The sequence below is a fragment of the Zonotrichia albicollis genome, chromosome 10 (assembly GCF_047830755.1).
Source record: "Zonotrichia albicollis isolate bZonAlb1 chromosome 10, bZonAlb1.hap1, whole genome shotgun sequence".
Lineage (NCBI taxonomy): Eukaryota > Metazoa > Chordata > Aves > Passeriformes > Passerellidae > Zonotrichia > Zonotrichia albicollis.
Window position 1 is genome coordinate 21020603 of NC_133828.1, and position 23154 is coordinate 21043756.

General features: G+C 44.6%; 1 protein-coding gene across 3 annotated transcripts in view; it reads left to right on the top strand.

Moving 5' to 3' along the window:
• Positions 1 to 23154, top strand: part of KLF7 (KLF transcription factor 7) — a 65618-nt gene that overhangs the window by 31661 nt on the left and 10803 nt on the right. For all 3 annotated transcript variants that reach the window (XR_003379577.2, XM_074548297.1, XM_005484164.4), the window contains one exon: positions 19157 to 19280. Coding sequence is in view for 2 of the 3 variants with exons in the window: in XM_074548297.1 (XP_074404398.1) it covers positions 19157 to 19280 (124 nt within the window). In the remaining variant the exon portion in view is untranslated. The remainder of the gene's footprint in view (positions 1 to 19156; positions 19281 to 23154) is intronic.

Genomic DNA, 23154 nt, shown 5'->3' on the forward strand with positions numbered 1-23154 from the left:
GAAATGTGTTTCAGATCTTAAATATGTGGCTGAGGAATAATCTGTGCATGAGGCAGCGTGTGCGTATGCAGACGTGTAGGCATGCAGAGACACATACCCTTCAGATACTCATGATCTTGGACTTCTCCAGTGCTAAAATATAGTGAGAACAAATAAAAGAATGACATGGAGTTTGAATGAAATAATGTAGGTAGAGAGGGAATGGGCTGTATGGATAGATGTGAGGTTGTTATTTTGGGTAACATTTACAAATGTGTTATATATATATCTGTGTGTAAGCTGGTTGAAGCATACCGAATTGGCTTAGGCTGCCTGTTCAGGTTCCCTCCTCTCATTGCTTCATAGTCCCCAGCAGCTCTTCAGCTGGTATTCATTGGCATTAATAGCTATGCAGTTCACACACGTTGCTGCTTTGTTCTAAGCTTCACGCGTGATGAGAGATGATAAATTCCCATTAGCATTGTCTTATCATGTGATTATTCTTGTTTCCAGAGGGATTGCTATAATCAGTTTTCTCAATTTTACTGTAAAATGTGTGGTCTCTTACAATAACTGCACATTTAGTTCACGATCTTATCATGCAGGCAGATTCCTAGAAGCAAGGTTGTTCTTGCAAGGTAGAAAATAACACTTTGGACCAACACAGTAAATCAGATAAATATGTGGGTTGTTAAGAGAGCTGCATCCATCACATACTAGGCAGCACTGTAAAAGTTACATGGTCTGAAGTATAAATCATAGTAAGACATAAAAGGCATTGATCTTTTTATATGGGCTTTCTAGTGCTCTTACTGGGGATAGCTGCCTTGCCAGGAGTGACCTCACCTGTGATTCAGTGATTGAAAGCCAGTGAAAGTAGTACAATAATTTTAAAATCAGCACCAATGATCAGAATGTTGGTTCTGATCATAATGGTCAGAATGTTGGTTCCTTGTAGCACCAATGCTGCTGTGAGGGCTTGTCCCTGCTGGGGCTAGCCAGTGGGACATTCCAGCCAAGGCCTTCCAGCAGGTGATGGAGCTTCCATGAATGCACAAATGAAGAGTGTGAGAGCTGTTGACCCAGTGATCTTGTCTGTTCTGATATGACCTCATGTTCATTCTCAAGCTGGAAGTGATGTGTCTTACATAGCTTTTCCTGAGCTTAGTCAGGGATGTGACACAATAGTGTGGAAAGGGTGAACTTGTGAAGTTTTCCTGGTGTAGTCATGCAAATGGGGATATGAACAAGGAATCATGAGGAGCACTTACAAGAACTTCTAATCTCTCAGCACCTCAAACCTTTGGTGTCAAAATCTTGTAAGAGTTTGCATGCTTTTGAACTCAGCCTTAGGCCTGGTTGAATTTTATGAGGCCAAAACCTTTCCCCTCTAACATTACCATATGTAATATTATGTTTTACAATTAATCCACAATGAGAAACGTTTCTCACTGGCCCTGTGATCTTTCTGTTGAATAGCCTTGGATTGTAGGTGGTGCCATGATGTGCTGAGCCTGCCCATCCACAGCAGTGCTGGATGTGGTGAGAGAGGCATGTCTGCCTTTGCTGGCAGAGAGGGGAGACCTTTACCAGAGGATGAGACTGCAGCTGCCTGGATGGGTGCAGAGCCCAGACCTCCCATTCCCAGCACTTCACCTGGTGGGATCAGCTAGCTCTGATATTGCCAGTTAAACCATCAGAGGTTTAAACAGCCCCAAATTATGGGAGTGTTTCTGTTTTCATTCACCATGTCCTGAGCAGATAGCTTAGGTTGTTAGGAAAGTAGGAAGACAAAAAACAAGAGGGAATACAAGCTTGGAATGATGATCTCTCTCATCCTAACAGCTGTAAAACCACTCTGCCCCTATCCATGTCCTAGCTGTGCACCGCTTTGTAGAAAGCATGGGGATGAGGACTGAATGCAGCCTTGTTGTTAAAACACATCTTTGATGCAGAACCTGGGAGCAGAAAACCTGTCTCTCATTTTGTCTGTGGAAAGCAGGTTGCTTGTGAACATTTACATCCTGGGAGCAACCTGAGTAAATCGAGGGAAGGAGTGTGATAGGCTTGCCTAAACAGCTTATTTGAGTCTGGAGCACAGAGTCATTCAGACTCCTTCATACTGCTTGCGTGCTCTGTTCCCTAAAAACACACTGACTGCTGGATGCCTTAAATGAGAGCTGGTACAATCAGGACATCTAATGTGTTCACACTGACCTCTTCAGTGGGGTTCCCCACAGGGAGCTCCTGCCTCTGGTGAAAACGTGGGACACAGAGGAGTAGCTATGGATATTTGGGACTGAATTATAAATGTCAGGGCTGTGTCCTTTCCCATGCAGCCTGCAGGGCATGGGACAAGGAGCCCTTTTTTCCATGGGTGCTTTGTTTTTTTCACGCCTGAACTGAGTGTGCTGTGGGTTGCAAATGCACCCAGCAGTGCCAATGGCTAGTAGCCACTTGGCTGAGTCAGTGGCTGAGCCAGAGGGCCTGAAATGATTGCAAGATATTTTCCTTTGGCCGGTGTTTCGTTAGTGTGTCATGCGAGAGCAGTGTGCCAGCGTGGGCTCTGTGGAAGGGAGTGAGTGCCCGGCGCACAAAGAGCTCCCAGTGTGGGGCTCAGGCACTGAGGCAGATGTGGGCTGGTCACTCAGCCTGCACGTGCAAAGTCCACTTGCTGGATCAAAGGGATTTACTGCAGTGCATGAAAACAAGCAGCCATGGGCTGGGGAGCGGCTGGGGGGTGGAAGGCAGCGGAAGGAGGCTGCATTCCTTTCATTCATATGTAAGGCTGACCAGACAGGCGCTGGCTGCTGTTCCTGCTGCTGCGGGATGAGCCAGGCTGGGCTGCAGGCAATGCAGGCTGATAGCAGCTTGCTAGATTGGGAACAATCCTCTCTTGGGGTTTTACTTTGCTGGGAAGCCCAGGAGCCATCAAACCCCACATTTCACATTTCACTTGGTGCATCTTCCACTTACTGTCCCACATCTCATCTGCAAGAGAATCAGGACAGCACTCTAAGGCCCATCAGTGGTCGAACTGGTTATGAAACCACCTTCTGGATGACCTTTGGAGAGAGAAAAACAATCATCTGTGTGGGAGAGAATTTAATCTGGAAGGGAAAGGGAAAAACATTGTCTGTATGGAAAGGGAAATGAAAATATTTGACTGAACTCACAGCAAGCTAAAGTTAAGGGTGCATCTAAAGTTAAGGGTGTGTAAAGGAGCTAAGAGCAGTGGTGGGGCTGACTGTCAGAGTGCAGCAAAGAAGCTCCTCGGTAAGAAATAGCAGCTGGGCCTGTAAACAGGAAGAAAGGTGAGCTAGAGGTTTGGGAAAGCCACATTGCCAGTGCAGGTTTTCCCAAACGTCTAGCTCACCTTTCTTCCTGTTTTCTTTCCTGTCAGTGCAGTAAAAATATCTAAAGAAGGAGCAACCAGGACTGTCATGGTAATTCAACTCTGGCACATTCTCTCACAGTTATTCGGGGAGCAGACATCAGTGCTAACAATGGCATTTTCTCTCTTTTGAGAGAGGAAAATTTTCATCCTGCCTTCACACATGCATGGAGATGAATTGTCAATGTAATGGAGAGTGGAGAGGAAAGGAATTCCAATGAGCCAAACCCCATGTATAATCATCAGTACTTCCTAAATTAGAAAACAGGATATTGCTGGAGAGTGTTGAATGCAAATAAGTCTAAGGGTGAGCTGGCCTGTGACCTATGGAAAGATTAGTCATGGGATGTGACTGTCTCCCAGATCAGAAACTGCTGGAGATTTCTATCTCCTGACAAAACCATTCCTATCAGCCTTCCTTGCAGTAATTTGCAGGGAAAGGTATAAGATGACATGGGTTCTTTCTGACTGGGGATGATGCAGCACATAAAAACTGGCCAGGAAATCCTTAAGATTGGGACAATGATTAAAAAAATTACCCTTATGGGGTTCTGCTAGGATTTGCATTTTACAAGTATCAGAAGGTTTGCTTTTTTTTTTTTTTTTCTTTATCCATCCAAAACCAGGATTGGATACAACTGGATCTCAAGTCTGAGAAACAACAGTTGGGCACCTCAGATCTGTATTTAGGTTTCTAAGGGCTAAACAAGTGGGAAATACCCATGTAAATAGATGTTACTAGTCTACATGTGATCTTAAGATAGCACTTCTTAAGTGGGGTTTGTTTCACATTGTCAGGACATCTTATTTTAAATTATATAGTTCTTTGATCCAAAATGCTGGGTGAGAGTAACTAAAACAAACAAATCCACCCTGCAGGAAAACAAAGTACTACATTTGCAAGAAAAAGATGAGACACAAGAGATTAGAAAGAGCATTTACCAACAGAGGGTTTTTGAGATTGTGTATCAAATAATAGAGAAGAACTTTCACCAAGTGTTGAGATGAAAGAAAATATCTGGAATCTGAAAATTATTGGAGGGGACTAAGTTAAGGAGAGTAGTCTGGATGATAGGAAAGAAGATTAATACAAAGGAAAGGAATAACAGAGAAAATAAAGGCTCTGTGTCAGTGATAGCACATGAATGGGAAGCTGCATTGCTGTATTGTTTTAGTGTAGTAGCATCTGTGAACAGAAAACCATTGAAGAGAAGGAAAAAGCCAGTAGCCAAGCCAATGAACCACCAATTCTGCAGGATTCAAGACTGAATAATGACTTAGGGAAAAGCATTTGGGAGAACAGTATTGGTGACATAGGAGAAATTAAGGCCAAAGCCCAAGATGTTTTGTTGTACAGAGACCCATGGCTTTGTGATGAGTCCACAGCTCTGTGTGCAGGACTGAAACCTCCAGGGGACATGGAGGGACATGGAGGATCCTGAAGCTCCAATGGCAGCAGCTGAAGCAACACATGAATACGCTGCTGGAAGTGAGAGCCAGGGAATTGAAGGAGGAAGGGTATGTGACAGACCTTCATTCAGGGCTGCATTTCTTGGGGAGTATAGTTGTTTAGCCAATTTGGAAAGATGTGGTTTTGTTGTGATGTTGGACTTTTAAAAAGTTTTTTTTGTGTAAAAACATAACAAGTCTTTATCAAAGCTGATTAAAATAAGGCCAGCTTGATCCCAAACTCTCTCTAACTTTCTGATCTTGAAACCTTTTAGCCATTTGGCAAGTTTGGAGGGAAGTGTGGTTATTTTCTTGTGGAGAGTCAGAGCCTCACTTCATTATTACAGCAAGAGTTTAGACTTAAAAAATTATCTTTGAGAACCACCCAGGCAGCAGGAGGATGGCCCTTGCCAAAAGCAGCCCTTGCCATTTAAAACACCAGTGGTGTTCATCCATAGGTTAGTTGTCAATACCTGAATTCTCAGTCCCATGTTTCTGCTCCATCATTTGCCAAATCAATACCATGGGACAATCTTAATTTTTGGGTTTGAAAATGTAAATAGGTGTTATTTGTTTGCCATGTGAGAAGATTTCTGGCACAAGGTAGACCTAGAAATTGATATTTTCTGTCTGTTCAGCTGCAGGAGGGCAAGTGCAGGTGCCTCCAAGTGTTATTGCAGTCTACCTTGGTAAGGCACAGAGGAGCCTTCTTGAATTTGTAATTTGGTGTTTTCTTTATACCCATCCACCTGCTCCTGAGCTCCTGTGAAGCAGCCAGCCAGTGGGCAAATGATAGAGATCACAAAAAGAGACTGAAATAAAAACCCACCAATTTGTGTTGCTGCTGTCCCACACTGGTTAGAATGGGCAAGTTAACAAGGAGAAGTTATGATTTTCCTGTCCATTTGTCCAAAAGCACTGTCATTTCTAAACTATTTGAGGTCATGCCAGGGATGAATTGGAGATGTGTCCTCAGAAATGCTGTTTTAGGCTGAGGTGGGCATGACTGGGGGGCCTGAGGAGCTGTGGGCAGGAAAAGCCAAGTGTGCTACCTCTCATCTTAAAGGCAAGTGCTGTGTTAGAGGCTTTTCCTAAGCACAGTGTGGGTGTTTGAGTCTGGGTCATGTCTGGGCAGATAGTAGCCAGCAGCCTGGATGGACCTCTCCTAATCCAGAGCCTGTCTTTCCCACCCCACATGGACACAGTCCCACACACCTGCATACCAGCAGCAGGAACTTGAAAGCAGGAGCAGATGAACTACAAGGCTTCATGGGAGCTGATCTAAATACAGCAGAAGTGTCCATGCTTTTGCCAAGGGTGATGGGGTCCCAAATAAAACCATGGGCACAATGGCATAAGCAGTGCCCACCTTACAGCAAAAAACAGCTGCAGGTAGGGAGATCAGCCTGATTGGGATAGGGAATATGAGATACCCATTCAGTCCCTTGCTCTCTGGTCAGGTGTCTGTGAGGCTATTTTTGAAATAAGTTCCATTGTCTGACTCAGGTTCCATGTCACCACAGGAATTGCTTTTTAATGCCCAGGATGGTGTTCTGGGCAGTGGTGTGAGGCACAGGGTACGTCTCCAGCCATCCAGTGGTTGTGTCCACCACTGTCAGCATCTAGTGCCTGCCTTGGTGGGTTTGTGGGAGTGTGATGTAATTGATCTGCCAGGCCTCCTCATATTAATATTTCAGCCATTGTCCCCTTATCACAAGGGCTTTACGCTTGGCCTGCTTGATTGCAGCACATGTTTCATAGTTACTGTCTGTGGTTAAGTCCACCCCTTGGTCATGAGCCCACCATGTTGCATCTCTTCCCTGATGACCTGAGCCATCATGGACCCACCAAGCCAAAGCTAATTCACCTTTATGTTGCCAGTCCAGATCTGTCTGAGGCACTTTCATCTTGGCAGCCTAATCCACCTGTTCATTGTTGCAGTGTTCTTCAGTAGCCCAACTTTTGGGTATGTGGGCATGTGCATGGGGTACTTTTACAGGCAGCTTCTTTACCTGTGGCAGTGTCTTGCCACAATTCATCAGCCTAATGCATGGGTTTACCTCTATGCTGCCAGTTGTCTAGGCAGTCCCATAGAACATTTGACAGGAACAAGGCATTAAAATTCCTTGGCTACAAGACATAGTTCATATTATTAATTAATTATTATTCAATCTTCTTTTGGTTAAATTATTTTTTCTTTTTGCATAGTCTTCTCTTTTGAGTTCTTGAATCCGTGCACCGTGAGTTGATGATCATAATCTCCTTCTGCTAAAATTACCCTTTCCCTAGTTTGATGAGATGGCATTATTTTTTCCTTGTAATCTGGTTTTATCTCGGTTGTTTTGTCAATTGTCTTTGGTTCCTTGATTTAGAAGAGGTCTTTCATGTGGAGGTGGTAGAAAAGCCTCATGGCCCTGCGGGGCAGGCTGGTTTTGGCCTCCACCCAAGAACAGTCTGGACCACCTCAAGGTGCTCTTTTCCCAGCAGTCTGTCCATACTGAAGATGAGGACGTCCATCACCTTCCCCATCCTTGAGGTTTCTTCACATTTCTCCAGATGCAGAAGGCAATACAAGCCATGCTGAGCAGCCTCACAGGTTGCCAGGCTGTACAGAGCAACGAGCTCATGTCAAGGGGCAAGGTGGTTCCAAAACTGGCACGAAGGATAGGGCAGGCTGGAGGCTGCACTCTGTGGGACAATGGGTGATCGCCTCAGTCACTCAGGAGTGATGTCCAGCCTCTCCCTGACCTGGTGCTGGCATTGGCAAAGGCCGGTGGTGCTGGTCCATGCAGCTAGTCATGCTCTTGGCGAAAGCAGGCGGTTTCTTTGGACCCTCAGGAATGATGCCCATCCTGAACCTCACCCAGCCTGTGGGACTGCAGGGGTCTAGGCTGCTGGTGCATTCTTTGGCTGTACACGTGGGGGCAGTGAATGACAGAGACAGCCTGTGGAGCACTATGGTCAGGAAAACCACCAGGATGAGCCTCATTCCGGTCCTTTGCAAGGGTGACACCTTGATTCGTGAGCTGCCTCGGCGTGCCATGTTGGTCGCAGCTCAGGCTGTGATGTTCCGGCTGCCCAGTCTCCATGTGCTTGCTCGTGTTGGCATTGTGACGTCATGGGCTGCTGTCACACAGGGCTCCGTGATGTCACAACACGTTTCCCGCCTGGCTGGCAGGCAATGAAAGCCAAAAGGGAGCTGGGAAGCACCTGGGTAGATGGATTTGGAAGCTTGTCCCATTGCTATGACTGCTGGCAGGCGCTGAGCCCAGCTGGGGAGTGGCACTGTGTCCCACAGGATTTGCACTGTGAGCTGTGCCCAGCCTCCATCCAAGCTGCATTCAGTGCTGTGCCCCAGCTGGGCAGCCATGATATGTTTCCACACAAAATCCTCTTGAGGGCAAAGTGTCAACTCATGTTAAAAGGAAAGCCAAATTTCATGCATTTTGACAAAAAATCTTAACCCCTCTTGATCAGAGTCTTGGACAAACTGACCTGTAAGGGGAATAACAGATTATTCTCAACATACCATTGCCTTTTACCACCACAATGTCAATTGGATACAGTCTACCATATAAAATTTCAAAGGGATTTACTCCCTTCATAACATGTGTGGTGATTCAGATTCTCACTAAAGCATAGGTAACACATCTACGCTCTCATTTGTGGATTTGCCACCCAGCACCCCTTTCTGCACAGACCTGTAAATAAGTACCTCGACTCTGTGTGTGGATCAACTTCTTGCACAGTGGGTGAAGCCACCTGTTTCAGGACAATGACTGCAGAACCAAAATCTTTCCACTGGCCAGCTTTAGACATGATAAGAAGGCTTAATAAGAATCAAAGTCTTTAAAACACTGCAGGCCAGTTTGCAATCCCAGAAGTCCCCATTTGCAGATAAGCACACACATGTTGTGTTAGGTAGATTTGTCCCTGAAGATGTCTGGCTTTCAAGACTCAGAACTGAAAATTGTGGCTGCAAAAACTGAATGCTGAAAAAACATTTGCAAGCATGCTAGCTAAGCTAATGATGACAAACATGAGTTTCAAGATAAAAGCTGGTGTCCAGCTGAGTTCTGAAAGAAAGGTGTACTCAACTGTATGACCGTGCACATTCAGAGGCTTAGTGGGGAGTTATTCCTTCCTCCTGTACATCTGGACTCCCACCACACACAGAGAGGTCTTAATAGCTTAGTTAATATAAACTTCCATTTGTACGTCTTGTTGGTCACCTGTAAAGTTTGCAAAGCCTTTCCTTCTTCAGAGTGAAATTTTCCACATTTGGGTTTTTCCCAGTATGGTTGTTGTTTGTTATTTTAGAAATTGGAGCATGTGTGTTGGAGAGAGGCAGGGAGAAAAGAACTGTGCACAGTGTAACAAGTTTAGCTAAAAACTTGGCCCATGTAGTTGAAAATAATAGAAGACTTCTATCTGTGAATATCTGGATAAAAATTAACTTGAATTGATTAAGTTGTGATCCGTTGTAAACTGACTTCCATATGAGTGATATTTCATCATTAATTCTTTGTGAGACCCGTAGAAAAGGTGATTTTTTTCTTGGGCTTTCTTTGGCTTTGAATGTGTGTTAGTAAACATGTTTCATACAGGAAACCTCTTTATTTTTTTATTTTTCTCCCTGAAGACACAGTGTCACTCAGCAACAGAATGTTTTAATACATTTGTGTTCTCCTTTGGTTACTTGCCCTCACCTGGCAGCATGAATGGTCTGGGTGCTTTCCAGCTGGTTGCATGTAACCCCCTTAGAGCCAAGGACAGGTAATCCTTTGTGCCTTTTCTGAAATCCAGATGGGGAGTCTTCCTGGCTGGTAAAATTAACTCTCTTTACTCACTGCCTTGTGCTCTTGAGATTAGTCTGCTTGGTTCACCAAGGGCTGCCCAGCAGCACTGCCAAGGCCTTTCTACTGAGCCCTGCTCAGTGTGGAGCAGCTGGGTGCCCCTGCCAGCTGTGCCCAGGACAGAGAAAGCACCAGGAAGGGTGGGATCTCCTTCAGCCCCTGCTTGCCAGCATGTAGGTAACACCAGGGCAGCCTTCAGTGAGACGACTTGCCAGTGCATTCTTTAAACCCAAACACGTTATTTCCCATTTGCATCTATCTCCAAATCAGATTCGGTATCTGAATGATTGAGATCCTTGATCTTTTTCCATTTTTGCTGTTGACAAGAGTGGGAAATCAAAAGAAATGCATGTTCTTTCCCCCTCGTGTTTTATTCCTGTGCTGTCTCTGCCAGTCTGCATCATTTTTTTTGGTCATCTTTTCTCTGATTTTCTAGTGACTAAAGGGAGAAGATGGTAAATGCTGAAAAACATCAGCACTGCAATAGTTTGAAAAAGCAAACCTCACATTCATTAGCAAAAATATGGAGCAAAACCATAAAAGATGTTAGCATCTGGAAAAAGGGAGTCTGTTCCTCTTAATTTTTTTTGTCATTTCTCAACACAGTCCATGATACATGTATCTCATATTTTTCCCGATCTATTTGCCTTTATCTGTAGTCTGGAATTTCTCAAAAACTCTTGACCTAAACTATAGGTTTCTAAGGAACACATCTCTGATACACTGCTCTGGATTATGTAAATATGCACCATGTCCTTTAAAGGCTATCTCGTTGTCCACCCTCTAAGATGAGTTATAAAAAACAAAGGGAAGGGAACAGGTTTCAGAGTGCTGGAAAAATCTGGTCTATTGAGCTGCTGATTTTTTTTTCCTTTTTCATCTGTTCCTTCTGCCGCTGCCACCTTGCTTTGCATCTTTGAGCTTGCAGAGCTCCACAGAATCTGAAACTAGAAGCCCTTATTAGAGGACATTTTTAAAAATTTCTTGCTGCTCCTCTGGGGACCGAAGTAATGGCAGCTTGAAGCAGCAGAGAATGTGTAATTAGGGCAAACAGCGATGCCTCGCGTGATCGGGAGGAACAGGAGGAGAGGAGGGGAAGCGCAGCAGCGCGGCCGGCGTGCTCGGGCTGTTACCAGGAGACCCCGGCACGAAATGCAGGAGATGCGGGCGCTAATGGGCCGGCCCCGCCGCCCGCTGCCAGCCCGACCTGCTGCACAGCCCCCTCTGCCTGCCTGTTGCCAGGCAACTCTTTTCCTTTTCCTTTTCCTTTTCCTTTTCCTTTTCCTTTTCCTTTTCCTTTTCCTTTTCCTTTTCCTTTTCCTTTTCCTTTTCCTTTTCCTTTTCCTTTTCCTTTTTCCTTTTTCCTTTTTCCTTCTCCCCCTCCCCTTTCCCTTTCCCTTTCCCTTTCCCTTTCCCTTTCCCTTTCCCTTTCCCTTTCCCTTTCCCTTTCCCTTTCCCTTTCCCTTCTCTTCCTTTCCTTCTTTTTTCTTTTTTTAAATTTCCCCCCCCCTCCCCACTCACTTAGGTGACTGGAGGTTTAATTGGGTAGTTTTGCTGCTGGTGTTGCTGCCGGGTGCTCGTGTGTCCCTATTGCTCTGCTCCTGTCCCCAGGGCCTGGCCCAGGGGAGGATGTGCTGGCAATTAATGGGGCACAAGCTGGGCCTGTGTGCTCAGGCTGGCACCAGCATCTGTCCCCCAGCCCTGCTCCCCACCACAGAGGAGCTTCCTTCAAAGAGGAGCTGTGGAGAGGGGTTTGAACGGGGAGCACATTGCAAAGGCTTTGTCACTCTCAATGGGAGTCGTGCTCAGACCCAAAGAGATAAAGCCGGGCGTTCCTCCCCTCCTTCAGGGCTCAGTATGGAGGGCAATGTGTGCTTGTTAAATGCAGCCTCTTGAGTAGAAAATGGAACATTTCCATTTCTTTGAATGTTGCTACATGCTTTGCTTTTCTCTGCTTTTCAGCTAGGCAAGTGGGCTTTGTGGATGTGTTAGGTGCTTGTGTGTATATAAGACATAATGCTGCAAAAATTGGATTCTTTTTGTGTCTTGAATGGCTACATGCTGAAGACTGCTGCTGGCTTGGTAGACGAGCCTTGGCAAGGCCCTTAGGAACTAATCCGGAGCTTTGAAGTTTGTGGAAAGACTGATTGGACACTGGGTCTCCTTCTTAACCTCTTTTTCCCCCATCTCTAACATAAATATAATCAGAGTCACCTCTCTATAAGGGCATTTCTGACCTTTTTGGATGAAAGGAGCTGTGCATCATTCATGGAAATGTACTGCTTTTACACTTGATCATCCCTGCCCTTCTAAAAATAGGTACAACCTTCTCACATTGTGTATTTCACAATCCTGTCACATTCCTCTTCTGCCCCATACTGTCTTCTGCCAGCTTTTCTCTTGTGCTTTGTCACCCTTTCAAAGGCTTTTCCATTTTTCCAGCAGGTGGGAAAACGGAATAAAATGCCAATTTTAATTTTTTTGCTCTTTTTTTTTGTGTAGAAAACATTGGCGAACCAGTTAAGCACTCACCATTGCCCCCTCCTCTGCATTCCTTTTAAATAATAAAAATATTAATTAGGCTTTCTATTCTTCAACAAAAATCAATTAGGAGTATATTGAGGAATGAATGGCTCAGAAAAGTATCTGAAATTGATTTTTGTAATTAGTTTTACTGGTTGATGGGTTGCATGCACATACACTTAGATATTAGCATTGATCTCCAGAGGATGTATGTATTAAATAGCCTGCTCTTCCTTTTTGGTAAAGAAATGAACTTATTAATCTTAAAAAGAGGCTGATCTCTGGACTGCAGCCGCTCACCAGCCTTTTTGTAACCTCCCCAGCAGAGCAGCTGCCTGAGCCATGTGATGGTAACGTGCTGAATGTGGTGTGAAAGTGGGGAGCAGGTCTGGGGCAGCTCCTCTTCTGTGTCTCCTATTTGACAAGGTGTGTATATGTAATGAGAGAAGACAGGCACTGGTGTTTAGGAGACCTGTCTTGTTAGATTTCATTTTTCAGTGGCCCTTAACCCCAAATGTCCTTCTGAGATATGTTTCTATTAAATCTCATATAGCACTTGACACAGGAAGAGAGGAGTGACCAGTAACATTTTCTGTTGTGCCATGTGCTGTGTGCTGATGTTCAGCTAATTAGAAGAATTATGGCTTGGCCTCATTGGTATGCCATGTATGTAGCTTGTAAAGCTCTCAGGGACCCTTGGAGATGAAGAGTGCTACATAAATATAAAATATTGGTAATGTGAAGGTCCACATTAGGCTTCTCATTGTGCTAAGGCAGACTTTCATCATAAACTGCTAGGAATGCCTGCCTGGCATTTCTCTGCTCTGAGAGGCTGCTCCTCCCCCAAAACCACACCAGCTCCTGGCACTTCTGAGGGACTCCTGTCTGCAGCAGCAGCATCCCCTCAGGCACTGGCCTCTGAGGGATGCCTGGGTGCATCCTGCAGTGACACTGCTGCTCCTGCAACAGCATGCTCCTGCTCAGCCCAGGAGCAGTAGGTCCCAAAAGGGTTTCTCAGGAAGGGTAGAAAGAAAAATCATTAAATCACTCTTAGGGTAGCAAGGAAAGTTATTAAAACACTCGTAAAAAGCACTTGGTTCTTCACACATATCAGACCCCCATAGCATCCTTATAGGAAAAATACATGCAAGAAATCTGGCATTTAATCCCTTTTTTCAGTTGTAATTTTACAGTTTGTCTAGTTCTCTGGGAACATAATTCTTGAAACGTGTAGCTGAAAGTGTCTTTCAATACATACTTTCAGAAATTGAGACTTTCAGAACTAGCTTCATTTTAAGTGGTTTTTAAATTACAGATTATAAAAGGGTAGGAAATATTTGTGTTTCTTTCAGACAATTTTTTCTTGGATTTTGAAACTATATATGAAAAATTCTTAGTGGATTATAACGCATGCTAGTTTTTTCCTGTTGTTTTTTAAATACACTTTTGTGACGGTGTTCACAGGGGTCTTAGGATGAGGGAAGAGATGAGGATCTGACTCCATGTTTCAGAAGGCTTGATTTATTATTTTATGATATATATTACATTAAAACTATACTAAAAGAATAGAAGAAAAGATTTCATCAGAAGGCTAGCTAAGAATAGAATAAAAAGAATGATAACAAAGGCTTGTGGCTCGTGCTCTCTGTCTGAGCCAGCTCACTTTGATTGGCCATTAATTAGAAAAACCAACATGGGCCAATCAAAGATCCACCTGTTGCATTCCACAGCAGCAGATAACCATTGTTTACATTTTGTTCCTGCGGCCTCTTAGCTTCTCAGGAGGAAAAATCCTAAGGAAAGGATTTTTCATAAAAGATGTCTGCAACACACTTTCACATGCTAGCTTTGTGTAGCTGTGTAATATTAAGGAACTCTTCAAACATAGTGCAACTAATGTTTGCTTTGAATAGCCTTCAAAATATGCATATAGGCTGAATTTGGGGGTTTCCCCTCAGTTTCTTTTAACATTTTTGGCTAAATCAAAAAGGAGTGTCAAGAGACTAAAGGAGTCCCATGACACTACCACATTTTAGCACAGAGAAATATCAGCAAGGATTTTGACTGTGATTCTCCTGTGAAGCTCACTGCAGGACTGGGAGCTCAAACTACTTGATTGTTTTACTAAGTGCCCTGCAGGAGAGTGCCTGGGAGGTAAGGAAATAGATATGGATGAATAATCATAATATCTTTGCTTTCAATTCCATAAAGATACAGGGTGAAACTTGAGCCTAATGAACATTTTTCCAATGACTTGGATGGAGCCAGGGCTTCACCCCATCACACTGGAACTCTGTGATCTTATTGTGCACATCCCTAAATCTGGAGGGTTTTTTTCCTTAAAAAAATTCGGGGAATAGAGAGCAAATTTCTTCCTCTATATCTCAAAATAAATGTTCCTAGCTTGCAGGGCTGCAAGGGGAGGTTTAAAACCATGGCCCTAGGTTATCTACAAAGCAGAAGGCAAATGATGTCTGATTATTATTGTTTTCTTCTTTAAAATCTCATTATTTCTGTAGAAGAGTGCACTTATGACTTTTTAACCCTTGGGACTGGCAATAAATAATGCAGCTATAAGAAGTATAATGTGCCCATTATGTGCTGTAGTTTTGTGGTTGTGTCCTCAGCTGATCTTGAGTAGGTACCTCTGTGTCCTGTAAGCTAATGTTTCTGCTAATCACTCTGCTGAAACAGCCTCTCTGAGATGTCTTAGCAAACACTGCCTTACTTCATGGACAAGAGAAATATGTCTGGGACCTAGAGGGTGCTGTGAGATGTAGGTGGCAAGGACAGGGGGTCGTTGGAACTTGAGAAGAGACAACATCCCCATTGCTGTGTTTTGTGAGGAAATATTTGTTGTGAAGGTTTGTACAGAATTTACAGTTTAAATATGTGTTGGAGCAAAAACGCGATGTTCTCTGGCTTGTGGCTGGAGAGCAAAGATATAGGTGTGTGCAGCTGAGCTGCTTGCCTGGCCCCCTGCACCATCACAGCAGAGGAATTCACCTCCAATTCCAGACTGCCTGGGTATGATGTGTCACAGCCCACCCATGCCTTTGCCTCCCCATTAACTTGAAAAACAATGCCATGGGTGGCAGGGTCAGATGTTGGCTTTCAATATCTAGAGCACCAAGAATTCCCGAGGCTGGAAAATGGAGGGAGAAGTTTCAAATTCTGCTGTGGTGGTCATTAGAGAACCAGCCCAGCTATGTCCATCATGTTTTGCTGGAAACCTAGTGTGTGTTTGCCACAGGAGTGTAAATGGGATTGTGTGCTTGGCTTTTCATACTTCCAAATGATAAATATTTGGCTTTCAAGAAAAAGCTGTACCAATAATTTGTTTATTTCTCTAACTAGATGCCTAATATTTAGTCTTGCATTCATCTTAGTCACAAAAGGAACAGTGACCCGATTTCAGGGCTGTCAAAGTCTGATGGATTTTTTGTTTTGATTTTATATAATTGTAGCTTCACTATTGCATGTTTCCCATAAATTTTCAAAGGTCTTTGTCCTCCAGTTACCAGATTGGACCAGGCTGGATGAAATAGAGGATGGAGGGGCAGACTGTACTGAAATGTGCTTTAGGAGTACTTTAGAAGGAGAGCTCACTTGGGTGAGGTGCCATAAACAGAAGTGGAACAAAGAGCCTACTCCCCAGGCATCCTAGTCTCAGGGTATAATATGTGCTCTAGGAACATGAAAAGGTTAAAGTGAGGTATGGATCACAGGACCCAGCACAGGGAAGAGAGGCTGCTTCACAGAAGTGTGCAGTCATGATGGACTGAAACCCTAAAGTACTTCTGAAGGGCTAATAGCATTTCTGTAGGATTGTTTTGGTGAGTGTGTTTGTAGAAATGTGGATTTATGCATTTGTTTAAGGACTGCGTAGATCCTCGTGTTAAATAAAGGTGAAGTAAGGAGTAGAGCCTCCTTCCTGGGTGTGGCTTGCAGGCACAAGTTTTGAATGTGGTTTTTAATTTGAGAGATTAGAAAAAAGTCAGTGTGGCACAATCCATGATGTTCCTATTTTTAATTGGATTTGCAGCTCATAATTAATTTCTTAAAAAGAGGGAGATCCTGGCCCTGTGGAAGTGAGTAGGAATTTTGCCATTGCCTTCAGCAGAAGAAGATTTCATCATCTATCTTTTTAGTCTCTTTTAATCCTCTGAACAAGAGAAGAGCAGCCTAACACATGGAAAGGATCCTTCCCATTTTTCCTCCCTGCTATTGCCAGTAGTGAGGTAGGAGGACTCCCCCCTTTTTCATTCCCATGCTTTCTACATATGTGCACCTTGGCAAGACACACTTCCATTTCATCTTCATGTAAGGTGACAGCAGCCATTGAAGGAGCAGTTTGTTTTTAGTCTTCACATGCAGAGACAGGCAGGTCTCTGTTCTCCTTCCCTCTTGTGTTTTTGAGTAGCTGCAGGAGGACAGGAAATTGAACCTCTTGGAGGTCTCTGGGTCAAGGAGCTGTCTGAAGCTGACATGGCTTTAAAGGTCACTGTGCTCCTTTGCATTTACCTTGTGCACTGGCAGCCTGCTATGGCAGCGTGCAGTCTGCAGCCCTGAGAGGTACTGTCTGACATTTTGCTGAACAGGGCTTGGGTTACCCAGCAAAAACAAAACTCAGCTCAGGGCTGTGCAAGGCCAAAGCTGGAACACTTGGGAGAGGAGCCCCTGCAGCATGTAACAGAGATATGTGTCATTCTGTGGGTTCACCAGTAATCGTGCTTGGCTTTTCTGTCTCTTGTAACCTATATATACATATATATATAGCACTGTCTGTTTTTAAAGCTCTTGACAAATTTTAACAAGCCAAACTCCGCCTCTGTCCTAGTAGCCTATATAGTTTCACAGAAAGCCCAGGATGCTTTTTCTTCACCGTTCTGCTCTGTAGATGACTGTATCCTTCAGACTGGCTGTACCTGCCAGATTTGGCTGAGCAGTCACCTCTGCACTTGCTTTGGAGCATGTGTGTGGCAAATGTGCTGCAAGGCAGTTTCCCTGCCTGGCTGTCTCCACTCTGAGCTAGGCACTAGAGAGCGTCAGAGAACCAAGGAACTGCACTAGCATCGAGGCTTGTTTACTGACAGCTTTTTAAAATAATGCATGAAATATTCAGACAAACTGGTGCCCCATCACAGGCACAGGACTGAGAAATCCCTTTTTTCTGAGGAGAGCAGATGCTGTTTGACAGGTCAGGTGCAAAGGGCCTGGGGAGACTGCTGCAACTGCAGCTCCAGTGCATGGGGCCAGCACTGGCAACAGCGTTTGAAGTACAGTTGAGTAACCAGCCCAGAAACAAGACACCAGCACCTTGCTTACTAAGATTCTAACTTCTTATTTTCCTGAAGAAATCCTGTCCAAAAAATAAAGGAACAAGAGGTGAGTCTGCAGAAATGACCAAGCAGGCACATTCTAAGTGGGACAGTGTTATTGTTGGCTCAGTCCCTTGTCCTGTTGGGCATTTTCCCATGGGGGACTGTGACTCACAGCAGGGATGTCCAGGATGGCATTTCTTCATTCAGGCACTGCAGGATAAATGGATATTTTGGTGTAGTCTTGCCAGTTGCTGTCCCTTCTTCACAACTTCATCCCAATGAATCCTTTAATTGAATTACTGAGCAAAATAAACTTCTCAAAGGCTCAACTTGAGCCAGTAAAATGGCTCAACTTCATTTGAGGTCTCAGCCCATTCTGCTTTTCTGTCTGGGGCAGATGACCACTGTGCAGCAAGAAGTCTGCAGAAATAAACCAGAGAACAGCATTTTTCCAGGTATTTTGCTGCATTTTTCTTTCCCTTTTCACTTTTCTTGCTCTTTTTGCCTCTCCAGTTCATCATCATGATATACATAAGTCTCCCATATCCAGATCTCACTCTTATACTTGCTGAATAGACACACTAAATATAACAATCTTTGTCTTTGCTGTGGTCAAATGATTGTCTCATGTGACTGGCCTGGAGGGGTCTTATAGATTGCAGCCTCAGTGTGGCCTGTGGTGGGTTTTAAGATTACCTTCTTAGCAATTTTAAGAACAAATAAATAAGTAATAATCCACTTAAAAGCTTGGTAGTGAAAGTGATTTCTTGTCTGACTTTTATCTCAACTGAACGCATGAGGAAGAGTGACATGGAGTCTCTATAGGAGGTGATGCAGTGGAGCATGTGTTGTGTGGGGAGATGTTAAATTTGAATGCACACCAATGCGTGTGCACTGAAAAAGAAAAGGGAGTCATGACTTGGGATTCTTCATCAGAAGGTGGTAATGACTCCACAGATGTTACACTATGGCAGACTTTGATCTGCAGAGACTGATGTGCATTAGAAGATAGTTAGATATGAGCATAGAATCATAGAATATCCTGAGTTGGGAGGGACCCACAAGAATCATTGTGTCCAACTCACACCAGCAGACTAGAATCTCTCTTGTCTTACCACTACACCATTTCACTGCTTTCAACGGTATTGTTAATATTTTGGGGCAGAATAACAGCTGATGAACGGGTAGTGCAAGAAGCCTGAAGGACCAGCCAATTCAAAGAAATTCAATTCAAACTCCTACATAATTTCTTGGTCCCAGGAGTAGATTTTGTTGTCAGAAGCAAGTAAAAAAGGTGCAGTCCTTGGGGACAGCAGTCGTCAATGCTTGAGGGGAGCAGATGTGAGGCTGGCCACACAAGGGGCAAATAGAATCGCAAGGGGTAAATAGAATCAAAAGGAGTAGAAACAAGATATAAGATTGTGTGAGAATTTTAGCTGTGGTAAAATCTAGACTGGAACTGTCACCAGTATACAAGCCCTAAGTTATTTGCATGCCATGCTGACTGTGAATTGTGTGAAGGGCTGACTGACTTGAATGGGTTAGAGGCAGGGTGGGAGGACACGGGGCTATCAAGTTGAGTGCTCATAATGCTGCTGTGCCACGCTGACTGTTCTCTCCTCCCCCTGCAGGTGAGAAGCCTTACAAGTGCTCGTGGGAAGGGTGCGAGTGGCGTTTTGCACGGAGCGACGAGCTCACGAGGCATTACAGAAAGCACACGGGTGCAAAGCCCTTTAAATGCAACCATTGTGACAGGTAATGCAGCTCCTAACATGGTGTTCAAGAAACCTGTGGACTTCTGTGGCTGGCATGGAGCTGCCAGCTCCCAGAGACAGGAGACCTGGCTCCCAGCAGAGAGGCCCCTTCTGTCCCACTGCCTGGATCCCTGAACCATGGAGGGACCCTCTGCTCAGCTCCTGTCCTCTCTGCCTTAGTGGCCAGGCAGGCTGGCAGATGGGGAATTCTTCCTAAGCAGTCTAATCCCACAGCACAGAACAAAATGTGGGACCAGGTGTAGGCCTGACTGAACCCTGCTGGTGTCTGTTGTGGGCACAGGATTCAGTTCACAGGGCAGGTCTTGTTAATACTCTTAAAGCAGAGAAGACATCCAGAGGGCCTTAGACCATTTCAGTGATGGAGCTCTCCAAAAAGCATCTCCCCAGCTTTCTGTCTCCTGATCCTGTAAGCCTGCTGTGCTCACAAAGGCAAAGCTCCCTCTATTTGCTCTGCTTCAAGGACACCCCAAGCACCACTGGCTACCCACATTTTGGCAGAGTGGGCCTCACAAAAACATTGGTGTATGGCAGGAGGAATGGGGAGTGTGTGGCTGTATGCCACAAGTGGCCCAAATCTATAAGAAACCTGTAGGGAAAAATCAATTCAATTTCTGTATGATTGTTGTCTTCTCAGCACTGAGTCCAGGGCTCCTAAAGAAAAGACAACAAAGGACACCATTCTTAAAAGCCCAAGAGTGATTTAGACATATTTAACCGTTCAAGTTCATAGGGTTGTTTCGTGTAAGATCAATGATCTCTGCACATTCCTGCTAATTAGTGAATCTTTTCCTACAGTTTTAAGTCTCACTCTTGACATCTATTTGAAGTGGGAGATACTCTGCACCTTCATTGAGAGAGGGCCCAGATGTGAAAGCCTGACAGGTGCGCAGGGCCAGGTTCCCGAGGAGCCTGTCAGGAGCAGCAGCGCTCCGGGACTCGGGGATGCGCCGTGAGTGAGCAGCTCCTGCCAGAGCCGCCCTTGCCGCTCTCACCGCGGCTCCTTTCTGCAGCCTCCCTGCTCCAGCTGCTCCAGTAAATACTGAGCTGCTCTGAAAAATCTGCTCGTCCTGGCTTGGTGCTGAGTGTTTTTGAAAGCTGGGTTTTTTCAATTTAGAAACAAAACCAAAAGAACACCCTTCTCCACATCCCCAATCCCAATTGATAAGAAATCAGGGTGGAGCAAAAGCAATTACCCCTGTAATGACTCTTGACAGCACTGACAGGATCGAACAATGAGCACTTCTCCCCCACTCACCCCCCCAGCTGAAGATTGGCAGTGCCCTGGGTGAAACCTGGATCCACTATTGAGTAATCAAATAATGTGCTTGCATCTGAACATGTTATCCAGCTAATCCTATTTATATATATTTTTAAAAGAGGCTTAAGAAAATTACCCATCTTTTTAATGCAGCACTAAGGTTCTCGACTGTGATAAGGAAACGTTTTGTAATACAATAAAGCCTTTAGGAAGCCTGTGGGTACACCAGACCAACAGAGAATATGTGTGGAGAGAGGATGTGTGGGACATAAACAAGGGACCCCATCCTTTTATGGGAAGGAAATTTGATCATTTTCACATCCTGCCTTTCCAAGAGCTTCATCTCCTTAAGTGCTCTTCTGCCCTTGTCTCCCCTCTTCCCGTCCCCCTTCCCCCATGGAGGGCTTCCTCTTGGATTATCTTTTGTTTTATCCCTGGATCATCTTTTGTTTGCTCAGAATGAGGGACAGGATAAGCCAAGTAGGGACCTCTGCAGTTCTGCTTTTGTTTAAGCACTTCTGTGAATGAGAACAATTATATCCTCTGTTTTAAATGTAAAGCATTGCCTTTCTCTTTTCTTTCCTCGAATGGCCCCACGAACACACACACACACACACACACACACACACCTCTAGGGTTTCTGTGTCAGGACAAACAATGTTTTTAGCAGAGATCTAGAGAAATACAGCTGGTATTTTCAACTCCTTGCTCTCTTTCAGCCATTTGTTAAGTGTTCATTATTCTCCCTCCACATATTATCCCTTTCTACCTGGCTTTTCTCTTTGGCAGCAAACTCAGTCACTGCAGTCAAGAGATATATTCCTGTAATCATCTAATGCATTTTTGCTCTTCTGCTGAATCTGTAGATGAAGGGAAAACATTATTAATAAAATTTAGAGTGCTGAGGATTGTGCACTGTTAAACTCTATGCCGGTACTATTTGTGTGTGGTGAAAGGAGGCAGATTTGTCCTTATTCCCCCAGTTAATTGTTAGAAGCTTTTAGAGTGACAGTGTCTGTTCTTTTACCCCACTCTGCCATACCACTGTTTTTCATTCTTTTCTCATTCTCAGGCCTCTTTGCTACCACCTACTGCAGAGGTCACCTCAAGCAAGCACTGAAACATGAGCCCAAAACTGCCTTTAGCCATTTAGGCAGGCTTTTAAAGATGTGCCTTCCTGAGCCAGGGTTCCAGCTGGAGAACAGTTTCTCTGTATTTGAACTGCTACCCTTTATTGCACTCCCCATTATCGACAGAAGCTGTGGCCACTCTCTCAGACATGCTGCCTTGTTAGGTTTTAAGGAGCTGATTGGAGCTGTTTTAACAACACTGATGTAGCACAGATCCTGTGCCTGTTGTTCAGAGCTGAAGGCTGTATCTTGGCAAACAGAGCATGGAAGGGGTGATTCAGATAGCAGAGGGGGATGATGTTCACACAGTCTGGCTGCAGTTCCCTTCCAAGACTGTTTTTTAGATGTGCTTGTGTCTCTCACCTTCCAATCAATGTCAAAGGAGTATTAGTGTCCTCTGTGTACAAGTAAATGTTATAACAAAAGAGATAAGATGAGATTCTCTTCTCCTGCTGTCCCAGCCCTATCCCAACACCATGCAGCCCACAGATCACATTGTTAGTCATAGCTGGCAAACTACCACTGCTTTGAGTAACATCATACGTACTGCAAGTGGTGTGTGGCTTTGTGGCAGCAGGAGAGAAAGGAGAAAAGGCTAAAGTGGTGTGGAAAGCACCCCAGCAAAGTCCTTAGTGCCTTCCGGATGCCAGGGTTATCCTGGTTGTTAGCATTCCCCAGGAATTTTGCTCTTCAGAAACGCAGGCTAGGGTTGTTCCTCACACAGTGCAAGCCCTCAGCACTTCAAGGGGAAGAGTTTGACAGGGAAGTGGCACTTGCTGGTTCTGGATAAATAGGTGTTTAGGAGACAGCAGTTTAGTGCCAGGCTGTTGGGATGCATTTTCCTCTCTGCACATGTGCAAACGTGCTCATGGTTTCCTTGTTGATAGCAAGCTGAGTGTGCACTTAGCTGGAATGAACACATCCCACAGTGGAAAATCCACAGCTGGTAGGAGAGATGGCTGAGCAATATATTCTCTCTTAGTGTACTTACCTTCCCTTTTTCCTCCTTCGGAGGCTTCAGTGCCAAGCAGTATTGTGTTGCTAAGGAGATAGAGCAAAAAGAGAAAGGAAGGAAACATGTCTGGGAGCAGGGAATTTGTGTATCACACATCCCTGTATGAGTTTTATAATTAGAGTGTCTTATTCTAGCATAAACTGTTCTTTCTAGGAAGAGCTAGACTGAGGGGGGGATGACAGAGAAGGCTGTGATGGGCCCACGTGTGATGTGCAGAACTGGTCTGGAACTGAAAGGGGTGTAGAGCCAGAGGTGCAGAGCAAATTCTTGTGCCATGGGCAGGACTAGAGAACAGCAAGCCCCTGTCCCTTGATTTCTGAAGAGTAGTTTCCTTTGACAGCTTATCCTGTGGAGCCTCTTCCACTGCTGCCTCTAGTCCCAGAAAGAAAAAAAAAAAGAAGCGTGTCCAGTAATCAATAGTCTTTCTGACAGTGTGATTTAGCTGCAAAAA